Genomic DNA, 12,701 nt, shown 5'->3' on the forward strand with positions numbered 1-12,701 from the left:
ATTGGTCAGAACAAACTGTCTCTCACCCTACAATAAAATGCTGTGCAGAGGAGTAATGGCATGGGATGATAGAAGAAGCCTTGAAAGCAGAGGCACAGGATGATATGGGAGGCCCCACCATTATAAAACGCATTCAAGTGGTCATTTACCCAAATACAGCCTTGAAGAATGGGTAAAAACAGCCTTGAGGACAACAGAGAGAACAAAGGCATAACTGACTTGGATAAAACACACCAACATTGGCTTGTGTGTCAGAGAAGGAGTCTGCTAACACACAAATAACACTGACTCCAAGCAGATTACAGAATAAGAAGGAAAAAAAAATCCTTCAATATCAACATCATGCTCCTTCTGGTAAAGGTTTCACTATACCAGCCCATTCCAGACTGCAGCTATTGAACCCAGAACCCAGGCAAGGGGTGGAAGGTTAAAAATAACACTGGGGAAATGGGTGTTACCAGAAAGCCTGAATATCCTTTATTTTAACTATAATTTGAACTGTAAGTCCTAGTGTTATTGTAAATAGGCTAAAATTACTTCATTGATAAGCTAAGAGTTTGATAAAACCAGCAATACATTTTTTAGGTTGCATATACAGTGAACATGGTCTGAAATGAACACCTTTAGCAGGTAATGAGATTTTCAATGTAACAAAATGGCAGAAATTTACACCACTTAGTCTCTAACCTGTGTGTGAAAAATGGGTAAGAATTTTTAGCTGCATCAGCAGCTGAAGATGAATACTTAGAGAAGGATTTTAATGGATTGCATGGATTGCAGGGCCAGACTTGCTAGAACTGACTCCTTCTCTGACTTGCTGGAATTAAGGCTTGGAGTAAGACTAGGTATGTTCTGACAGAATTTTTAAGGAGTTTGGTAGGACAAGATAATCAGCATCTTCTTGGAGAAAGTTTTCCACAGAACCATGCTAAAACATACTTTTTAATAACACATTTCATCCAGGGTGTGTTACCTTTCCCCCCCCCCAAACACTTATGACTCAGTGCCCCATATTCTGCTCACTTATTTACCTGGGCACCATTTCTACATCAGTGTCATTGCTATTACAGTTTACCTTGCCATAAACCAGCTTCCTCATCAACATGCACAGCACTGAAACCATCCTAGGAGCTACTCTGAAAAAGTTCAAATCTAATATGTGGCCACATTTTATTGTCCAGTGCTAGCGAGCAAGAAGGTGCATTGCTTATCCTTGTAACAGGAAAACCATCTAGAAAGTTTTTGTGCTAGGAAAGCTAGGCTAATTTTAAGGTGGGGACTTACAGAGGAAGCTGGTTTATGGCTAGATTCCCCACCAGCACAGACTGTCTATGTGTGAGGTTAAAAGAGGCCAGGAAGCTTGGTTTTGTGGTGTACATTGCAGGGACTATGTGGTTATTTCTAAACCTAAATCTGGCTGGAGTCACCTTTACTGTGTCATTGATTCCATCATGCACACTGTGCCTTTCAATTCATCAAATATGATTTCTTCTGTCATCCCAAAGTTCAAACAGCTCCAGGAAGCTGCAATGGTTTTAAAACAAAGCTTCCCAACTTATATTACCACAGATAAATTTTATTTTCCCTGAAATAATGTAATTTACACACTAAAATGGGAAATAATCAGTCCTGCACCAGTAGGTAAATGTTTAAGATAAGCTTCCAATGGCCTGTCTGGGCTAAAAGCAGACTTTTCAGCAGAAAGAGAACATTTTATCCTTCCCAATGGACCAAGCAATATCTGTGCACAGATCTGAAAGGTCAGGATCCGCCAGTAGTTAAAGCTGGGCTGCTCTCCTCTGCACGCTTGCTGCCGAGTTTGCCTTTTACCCCAAACAGCAAGTAATGCCATTTAGCTTCCCTAAAGCTTCCAAATCCTTCATTTGGAGGCTTTCAGAGATGCACAGGTGGCACCTGCTTTATCCCTCCTATGTCCTGCAATCATGGTTGCCCTCTTCCTTCCTCCTGCCAACTCACCCCATTGCCCGTTCCATCCTTCTCTGCCCTCCTTCACAGACCCACCAGCTACACTCCCCTCTCTGTACCTCAGGCTTCCTCCTCCCTCCTTTTGACATCTGCCCAAGCACAGGCCCATTTCACCACCACCATTTATGTTTCCTGGACCCTCATAGCTGTGCCATGTCATTTCACCTCTCTCTTTCTTTTCCTCTTTCTGGAGCTTCCGCTCCATCTGACAGGTTACAGTCCCTCCAGTCAGCTCTTGGCTTTCATGGACACTCAAATTCCTCTACATCAGGCTCTATCTCTGCTTCTGAGAGATCTCTTTCTCCAAGTCTTTTCAAACTGGTGTCAGGCTCTGAGGGTACCATCAGACCTTGCTGCCCCAATGCCCTGCTAATCCCTGCATCCTGTTCACGGCCCAGGAACCCATGCCACTGCCTGGTGCACTGCAGCAGGGCCTATCTCCAGCTCCCCACATCCCTGCCCAGCCCAGTCATAGGCCACCTGTGGACCCACCTTCCACCATTTTGGCTCATCCCTGTCCTCATACCCTGCCCTGACACATGGAAAGTCCCCAGGAAGCAGACAGCCCCTGCAGTGCCCCGACACACCTTAGGAGCGCTGCATGGAGTGCCACCACAGCTCTTCCTGCTCTCCATGCTGCCATCCACTACTGGTCACCCAATTCCTCTGCAACAACTCTCCTTCTTGGTTTTTCTTTCACCTCTGTCACACTTCTCACGCTCCACCATGTTCACCTCTGTTACGCTGACTGAGGTCTGAACCTGTCCACAGTGTTTCATATTGTTGAACATCAGAGACCTGCAGGCATTTGCAGAAATGTGAAGGCAAGAGAAGGTCCTTTCACTACTACAGCTACTAGAGGATAAAGCAAACCCTGCATTTTTCTTATTGGAAGTAATTCCCTGAAACTGATTGTGTATCCTGCACCTCTTCTGGAGAGGAACAGTTTAGTGGCAGTGTGTTTGTTTGATCTTTAAATTTGATTGGCAGAAGTTGTGGCAATAAGATGTCTTGATAAAATAAATGATATGGAAAGGATCCAGACAGGAGTCAAATTGCATGAACAGGAGACAACCCTGGAAGTGTATTATTCGTACCTTGAAAGAGACCATGGACAAAAATAAAACAAATCTTCTCACAGCCTCCCCAAGCACTACAATCACAGCAGGTTAGGTCTGACACACAGACCTATGCACCTGGCAGGTGATGCCAAGTGGAACAGACAGCCTGAAAGCACAGGTGGATAAATGTTTACACCGATTTCAGGGAGAGAGATGGAAACTATCCCACAGGTCCTGTTCTCCATACATGCCCTGGAATGGTCTGTGTGCCCGCTTCGGGAGCCCTGAGCGCAGGGCGGCTCTGCGGGGATGCTGGGCGGTGAAAGCAGCATCTCAGCAGCCCCTGCGCTCGCCCTGCTTCTGCTGCCGCTGGGTTTGCTCGCCTGGCTGATGAAAATGAGGGAAAACATTCCTTCAGTGGCACAGCACCGCCTCGTGGAGATGTTTCATTAGTGCCGCTCTCAGTTTCATAGAGGAAGAGGAGGCGGACCTAAATCAGTTAACTTCAGCTTAGACTGGAGTCTCAATGAATCCTGCTTAGTCTGTGGTCTTGTCTGTGCAGGGGACCTGATTTGTATAGGTGCAAGAGTTATTCTGGTACCATCATTTAGCTATTCTGGAACAGTTCCTTGAGAGTGCAGGCCATTTTTCAGGAACAGCAAGAACATTCACATGACACTAGAACTGCAACAGTAGTCAACATTGCTAAGTTAACAGGTCTGATTGGGTGCAATTCATGTGCTGTGAGATCGAATCAGATGGGTGAAGTGCTCCCATTGTTATAAGGAAAAGCAATGGCAATATTCAAATATTTAAAATAAATTCCTTCTTCCTATGGTATTCTGATTCTTCCTGGTATACATTTACTTCTGCCTTAGGAGATAAAAATTACATGAACTCTAGCTTCCACAGAGCCAACATTGTTGAATTCACTTTTTACATGCCATGACACTTTCAGTACTTGAGGCAAAACTCCAAGCATAAGTAACTATATATTTATATAGATATATAGAGCTCTCTGTTCATGTTGAGATGTATTCAAGTTATAGTTCAGTTTAATTCAGGTAAGACATTGAGCCTTGGTCTCCTGCCTTGCTAGGCTGTTGAATGCTTTAAGCATCTCTCAATGTCTCTGTTGAAGTTGCTTTGTTTTTTATATAAATGTGAATGGGAACCAGAAGACTGCTCTAAGGCTATTGCAAATAAAATTACACTGTTCTTCGTGGAGGGCGGCTAAGCTGCAAATCTCCTTATTATATATACATATGGCTTCAAAAATGGGTTGCACAAACTCATGGAGAAAAAAAAATGCCAATAGCTACTAAAGATAAAATACCATATGTACATCACAAATCACTAGAGGCTGGGAAAGTAGATGGATTTTGGGTCTGATAAAATACACATGTTCCAGGTCAACAGAGGTAGATACCTTGACTGACTAGGAGGATACAGGCTGTTTCATTCTGTCTCAACTAATGCTAATGCTTTTTATAAATTAGAAGTGCTTCACTAAGAAAGGTTAAAGGGAAGAATCTCTACACAGGTCAAGGTTTGCAAAGTATAGCTTATGAACCATCTCCAGGTAGCACATGGCAAAGACTCAGAAGAGAATTTCAGCTCCCTGTCAGTCTGTGTTCGGTGAGTCCCCAGAAGCCAGCCTCAGACAGAGCCTGCCTGCAGGCAGTCACAGGAGCTTGGCACACCTCCTTGAGAGCTGGCTGGATGCAAGCCCTCATCAGCACCTGCCCACAAACCTTTATCTGCCACATTGGACTGTGTGGAGGCTCAGGGTTTGAGTTTCTTCTTAGCATCAAATCTGCCAGATATCTGAATACCAGTTTTCTGCTACCTAGGGGTGCAGCTTGGGCATCAAGCTGTGAGATATTCAGGGGATATGTTTTCTGTTCTTTCAATCTCTCTCCCTCTTTTTTCTCTTGGAAAAACTGTGGTTTACATGATTTATTTATTTCAAGGAAAACTTGAATCTCAAAGAAAGACAAATGCCAGGAGAGAAAAACTATTTCCTCTCCAGGTCTATAGCTACAATAGCTACAAAATTGTAGAGCAACCTAGAATAATTATCACCTAACAGCTTGCAGCCTAGACAATCTATTTTTTTTATTTCTGTAAGCTAAAACATAAATTACCAATAGGCTGCATAGGCTGTAAAAAAGCCCTGTTATTCGGCCCAAACCCACATGATTTCCTGACTGGTGCATTGAAAATAAACTGAAAGGCAGAAAGACTATACAAAGCCTTTCAAAAGTGTTCACATTGAATAGAGACAACCCTAGAAGCCCACTGGGAAGGCCTTTTCTTTATCAACTGATGGCAGAGCCCTGTGTTTTCCTGACAGAACTCGGCTACTCTATCAATCAAAGAGACTGAAATCCACCGCAAAGCCAGTTCGGCAACTCCGACGGCTGGAGTAATTCAGCATGAACATAATTGCTTTTACTTAGGATTATAATTAGGACCCATTTGACAAATGTCACTCTGGCTGGGCCAGGAATAATGATCAGGAGTTGTGAGATCCATACCTTCTGGGCCATGGCTCCTGGTGGGCTGAGGAGAGAGTTGCATTCCCCTTCATGGAATTCTTCTTTACATTCACGGCAGAACACGGACTGGGAAACAAAGCAAAGCATGCCAGTCATAAAAACACATTAGGGACATAGACAGCAGGTTACAATCATGAAGAGTCATACAACAGATGATCCCTTGCCCTTCTCTTCCTATTAAATTCCCATAATCCTCCTAATTGTACATCTTATTATACACTCTGATCATTAACACAACAAAAATTTTGCTGTTATTATTATACATTTCATCAGTGAAGTAACGCAAATGCCATTATTAAAAAATGAGATTTTGCGACATGGTCCATTTAGGGACATAAAGTCATACTAGATAGTTTATGGGTATGCTTTTCCTCCTGTGAAATCTATTTATAGAAGAAGGGTGATAGCTGAAAAAAGCTGTTCTGCTCTATAGTGTTTGCTAATGGAAATAGTCTATTCATAGTTCTGAATCAAATGCCTTCTCTATAGAAAACTATTGCTGACTTTCCTAGGGGATGACCACTTTATAAAAGGCTATATGAAATATCATTTTCTAGGAAATTATATCCTTGCCACAGACCTTTATAGGATGGTTTAAAAAAATCATAGAAAGAACACAATGATAGGATATTTAATGCAGGGTTTAGGGATCTACCTCTAGACTGTTATTGCATTTTTAGCAGTTGTTCTGGTTTTATTCTCCTTGAATAACATTTTTCTTTACATAAGGCTTCATTGAAAGTAATGTCTTTTGCAGATAAGTGAAAAAATTGTCCCTAGCTCAGTCTGACTGCCTCTGCCACCTAAAGTGGTTCATATGTATCAGGTTTGATGCCTTTTCTAAACTCTAAAATGAAGATATCTGACTTGACACGCGTCAAATCTTTGACCCATCAATGCTGCATTAAATTCTGTGTCCTTGCAGGTAAAGGGAAAAGTCAATAATGTAGAATGGGTGTCTCTTATGCTGTTTTAAAGCTATGCTGTCTTGATGCAACTCCAGACTCTGAAAGATCTCTCAGTGGTAAGCCACTCTGACTGGCATTATAAGCAAGACTTATAAAACAGCCTTGATTTTTAGATATAGAGCTGCATTCTTGTATAATGAATAAAGGATATCAGGAGGACATGACACTAGAACGTTTGTCTGCCAGTAATTCCAGCTTTTGTATTTTCATTTTGAACTATTTCAAGCTGTATTTTCACTTTTCCAAAAAGCACTGACAATCATATTTTATTGTCATGCTAAAGAAACTGCCCTTTATGAAAAGAAGCATAGTGCAAGTCCAAAAGGATTGATCCTGTTATTTAGAAAGGCAGGGAAATTTGGAGCTGTGGAGTGGAGTGAGTGTTCTAACTTCTAGAGATATCAAACCTAATCACTTGTTTGCTTTCGTGTCACTTCTTCCTCTATTTCGTCAATGATCTAAAATGTTTTGTTTTACTTCAACCAACACTGATTTGTTAATTCACTTGTGGTGGTTAGCAAACAGCTTCACAATGGAGGCACTTTTTTGTGGGGTGTGTTGTATGGGAGGCTGCATTGTTGTAATACAGCATCATTTAAATACAACAACGATTTGCAGGGCATTAGTGGTCAAAAGTTTCAGGTGTGTTAGCTCTGCTCAAACGGGTAGAGAGTTTCCATCTGGATATCTAAGGTCTTAAAGAGTTGTTATTCCTTAACATTTAAGTTTATGCCTGGGTTTAATTGCATTTCCTACTGTGTATCCTACTCTCTTTTTCCTTTGTGACTTTATTTCTTTATGAGCACATCTGACTGACAACATTTCTCTGATAGTGTTTTGTATGCACTTTATCACTGCCTTATCACACAATGCCTCAGCTTGCTTTCCTTACTCCAATCTCTCTTTTCCCATGCAAGCACAATTTTAAACCTTTCATAAACATTGTAAAGGGAGAAATAATGAAGAAAGAGAAGAAAAATAACCAGGGCATATATTTTGCAGAGACATTTTGGCTGGCTAGTTTATACGGCACTGGTGTTTATTACAATAATAAAATTCATAAGCTCCTGCAGTACTATTTAAGACGTGAAATATATTTTCTCATTATAGAGGCCATATTTTATCCTTGCCTTTGAAATAAATGATCCTCAGTACCAATGTTACCAATGTTTTCCCCACAGGCCTATTGGAAACATTCATGAGTGTATAACTGGGCCTTTCACTAACAATTGTATATCCAGCAAGTAAGTCTGTGAGTGGGCCTGCCACATCCTTGTAATGAAACAAAGCCTGATTTTTTTTGTGTGACAGGATACTCTTTTCACATCCTATTAGATAATGGATGAGATGTAGAATCAGTTCTGTGGCAAAGAAACACCCTGGAGGCTGATCAGTTTGTCAGAATAAATAGGCATCTCCCAACAGAAATGCATTAAGCACTCCCTTTTTATGGCAAAGCATGCATCATAAAGAAAAGGCATGTCACTTACAACAAAGAGCAGTTGGTGATAGTTTTTTTCATTTTTTACTTTCCGACATGAAAAATATGATAAATTTTCAGTAACAAAATACAGTTGCAGTAAGCAACTGCAAAAATGCTGTCAGTTAACTTGTATTTTATGGCTTCATTAATATTAATACAGTTACTTGGCCCTTGGAAAGGAAAGGATTTGATGTTCAGTCAGGATTTAATACTTTTGCATCAATTTAATATTAGTAAGTGTTTAAAATTACTATAAGTACTGTAATTACTAATAATAGTTACACTTTCTTTTCCTTCTTGTGCCAGAAAAAGACTGGCAGATTGCTGTGTTAATGTAAACAGCAGATAAACTTTCTATGTCTTTACGCATTTAGCACTTGCTGCTGTTACCCTTGAAAGATTCTTTGGTTGGAAAACAACCAACACAAAGAATAAATCCCAAAGGTTCAAACCTACCCCTGCATTAAAAAGAGGATTAGCAGGGAAATCCCCAAAGCACTTAAGGGATTTAGGCACTGGAAATTAATATAACCTGTGTGTGGGCTATTACAGGCTTTTGAATATCTGTAAAAATGTATGAGATAGACTCAAGCAGAAATCCTAAATCCAGTGACCTCAGAATAGGCGGTATTAAAAACCTCAACAGGGATTCAGATCCTGTTTTTAAAATCCTCCTATCGTTATGATTATTCAAACAAAAGGTAAAATCAGACCAAACTCTGGTCACTTCTATAGAATTCAAATGCCACAGATGATGTCTGCAGTGATGCTGAATAAAAACTAGGGTGATAAAATGAAGCTTCAGTCTCAGTTATTCCTGACTGGGCCATTTATAGTGTTTTAAGTTTGGGAGTGGGAGCAGAATCAGAATGTAGCTTTTTTTTTTTTTTTTTTTTGAATGAAAGGAAAATGAGTTTGTCACTTGCATGCTATGCTGCTTGGTTTTTTAGAAGTAGAGATTTTACCATTTCCTTTTTCGCAACATTTCAAAGATTTGCTTTCCCTTGGATTAAGCACCACAGCTCTCATTCTCTCCCTTGCCTACTGCAAATGCCTTTTCCTTGGTCTCTGATAATATCTCCCTATAGTGCTTATAAGTAATACCATTAAAATCATCTTTCTTCCAACTTCAATAAAATACTCCCATTCCCTGCACAAAGCTTCAAGTTTGAGCTCCCTTCTTTTATTTTAAAGTTACTCCTCAACTCAGATATTCCTTTTCTTTTTCATCCTTACCTCCTTCCACGTGTCTACACAGAAGAATGCAGGGAAGTTTGCAGTGAGGCAGTCATAGATAAGGTTTAATCTGCAGCACTGCAGATGCACTGCTAGGGACTTCTTGCAAAACTCAAGCACATACCCAGATTTCTTACCAGCCTTCTGCAATCCATGTTGAAATCTGAACTATCCTTTCTTCCCTCATATAGTTATCACTCTTGGCTTTGTACTGAAGACAGACCATGCTGTGGCTGAGGTGTGTGTCTTACAAAGCCAACATTCACATCCAGATTAAAGACATCAGGTGAGGAAAGATGCACTCATACTTCTAGTACAGTGTCTTCAAATCACTTTTAATAATTTGTATCTAATGTCTACTTTGACTCTTCCTAGCTTCAGCTTCCAGCCACTGGTTTGCATCTCTCTGCTGAAATAGAGTCTTTCAGTATTCCATACTTTCTTCCTGTGAAGGTGCTTAGGTACTGTAATTAAGATACCTCTGAAGCTTGTTTTACCCAAACAGAGAAACTCCTAAGCTTCTCCCTGGTTAAAGCATTCATCCTCCCTCTTTCCTCCAGCCCCAAATCATATTAATTGCATTTTTCTGAGGATTGTCTTGTTTTTGTCACTAGCTATATTTGACTAATCTGTATCATTGCTGTGCTGCATCAGCAAAGTTTTTTTATATACTTCTGAATCACTATTGAGTATTGAATCATGACAGGTTTGATGACAGTCCCTGTCAAATGCTGCTACCAATGCCCTGCTTTGCATAAATTCTTCAAAGAAAACATTGCTTTCTGTGATCTGCCAGTTCTTAAATCCTCATGGACCAAAGCATGATGAGGCATCCATAGTGCATCACCTGGCAGTGATGAGAAAATGCTCCTGCTCAGACCCCAACCACATCAGTTGGAACCCAGCCCACTAAAAGATTTTATTGATATAATATGGTGAAGAATCCCTTATCAGAATATTCTCTAGTCTGAAGTCTTACAAAAAGATTTGAAGAAATTGATTTTGTGCAATTATTTTTTCTTATCAAACCTGTAATTTCATCATAGACTGAATCAGTTTCTTCTGTTATGACCTGTTGTCAGTGAGAATATATTGACTTGTAAAATCTTAAAAAGATCACTTCTATTTTTTCTCTTTTCATCATCCCTCATTCAGTGGTGGCTGTCTGGACCCTCCACTACTGATAAGAATTGTGAAGATTAAAAGCTACTGAATGCAGGCAGGATCACATCTTCATCAGTACTGGAGCAAAACTAGTATGCAAGCAATGCAAAGATTCTTAAAAACCATAACTATATGAACAGAGAAAACCAACAGAGATCTCCTTTCATTTTTTTCTCCTTTTCATTTAAAATACAACAAAAGTGCTTACAACTTATACCTTCTTTCTCAGGAAAACAAGTACATCAAGAAATCAACCTTCAACACATCTACTTCGCTCTTTCTTCTAAAATCAAGCTTGAAACCAAACCAAAAGAGTGCTACATTATAATTCATGCTAGGTCTGAAATAAACCACAGCTGACAAGTGTTAAGTCTATTATTTATTGAGCTGCCAGAAAATGCACTTTAAGTGCTCTTGTAATGTGAGAAGGCTAAGTATAGTCTAAAGAGAATCCCAGAGAAGTCATGCATAATCTAAGACACATATGGAACTAAATAGACATTTTTATGTCTTCAAAACCAGTTTGGTTATGTATTACACATCAAAGCAAAATAAACATTCTAAAATACTTGCACAGCTTTGATCACTGCAGAATCAGAACATCTTGGAACTGTAAGAAAACCTCCTTCATTGCATGCCAGTGAAGCCACAGAGGACTGCTATTACTGTTTTAGTGACTGAAGCCTGATTTGTAGAAAACCTGGGCCACAGATCCCTAAAATCGGAGAATATTAATTCAGTTGATATGTGTACCTAAACGCCACCGAGGATCCACACTAAATGTACTTGTCCAAGATCACATAGAAGCACATAAAGAAGAAGATTTCCAGATTTTAGACATTGGACTTCCCCAATAGCCATCTCAGATCATTCCTCTAAAGAACCACATTCTAGTTTCATAAGGTCAAAACTTGGTCTAACAGAAGTAATCAGGAAAGTATTTCCATGCTTCCCCCTCCCCCTTTTGTAAATGAAAATATAATGAAGGAGTGTAACTATGTAGTCACCAATCACATGGAATATCCTGAGTTCCAACCATCAAATAATTATATGTTATAGAAAAAATGTATAGTTGTTTGCTCTTTATCAGAATAACAGGATTTTCTTTAACTAGTCTTTTGTAACCTGAAGAGTGTTTTATTATATAGTAGTACAAACAAAACACTGGATAGGTAAAAATTAATTATCTTCACTGGACAACAGCAACATCTGGTTAAAAAACTTCCTTGAAAATGTAAAATATTATAGGGCACCAAGTTTCAATCCTAAATGAGCTTTTGTAGTCAAACTATAGGCTGCTGACTGGAGCAAACATTTATATTGAAAATATGAGCATGCCTTATGGGAAATCAAAGCAATCAGGAAGTGCCAAACAGAATGACCCAAGTTGTCTCTCTGTAGGGTTTCCATTTAGAAAAATATGGTTTCCAAATGCACTTTCCAAAGTCCAAATGATGTTACAGTGACTGAGAAGTACATAAAGATTTTGTTTTTCTTCTAGAAAAGCGCACAAACCTCAGATTTCACAGAATATGACTTTACCATGCTGCATGACTTTCAAGTAAGACAGGACTTGGATCTTGGTGACAGTTCAGACCTCCATAAACACACACTGAGTATTTTTCACTCTGATACTATGAACTTTGTTATTTATTTCCATCCAAAGTCAATTAAAACCACTCCCTGCCCTCTGTGAAGGTCACAGTCCTTGTCATGCTGCTGCTGTGAACCAGGCATCTCTGGTATTGGATTGACTTTGCCTCTGGCACTTTGTTATATCCAGAACCAAGTGTGAGACCATCATCCACACACCCTGTCTTTTGATATTTCTTGTCCTTACAGCAGGAAACTTTAAAAGCAGAGTATTTACCATCTGGAGAAGCTATGTTTACTCAGAATTTGTGGCTTTGCCAATTGCCAGTTATAGAAAAACCTGCAAATACTACAATGAAGATAAATGCCACGGAACAAAAAGCATTCATTTCTAATGACACCAGTTTTATCAGATATGAGGCAATTGCAAAGCATAGTAGTACTTGCAGAGCAATTTTGGTCTTTTTCCTTATAATAAAGTACACACATTTACTATGCATATTTCAGCTAAAATCAAACTTTTGTGAGAAGGATGACAATCTGTCAAAACATGGTTTCAAAAATACAGCTGTATTCTCTGAGCAGCTTTTGCAATCTAAGGGCAATTTGCCATCAATACTATAAGAGGCAATTTTCTATAAACATAAAA

At 39.6% G+C, this 12,701-nt stretch overlaps 1 protein-coding gene across 1 annotated transcript in view; it reads right to left on the reverse strand.

Annotated features, from left to right (window-relative positions):
* Window positions 1–12,701, reverse strand: part of PRKN (parkin RBR E3 ubiquitin protein ligase) — a 675,490-nt gene that overhangs the window by 10,630 nt on the left and 652,159 nt on the right. Inside the window, exon 10 of the mRNA XM_066546681.1 lies at window positions 5,588–5,674. Within this exon, the coding sequence (XP_066402778.1) occupies window positions 5,588–5,674 (87 nt within the window). The remainder of the gene's footprint in view (window positions 1–5,587; window positions 5,675–12,701) is intronic.

The sequence above is a fragment of the Molothrus aeneus genome, chromosome 3, assembly GCF_037042795.1.
Source record: "Molothrus aeneus isolate 106 chromosome 3, BPBGC_Maene_1.0, whole genome shotgun sequence".
NCBI classification, from domain to species: domain Eukaryota; kingdom Metazoa; phylum Chordata; class Aves; order Passeriformes; family Icteridae; genus Molothrus; species Molothrus aeneus.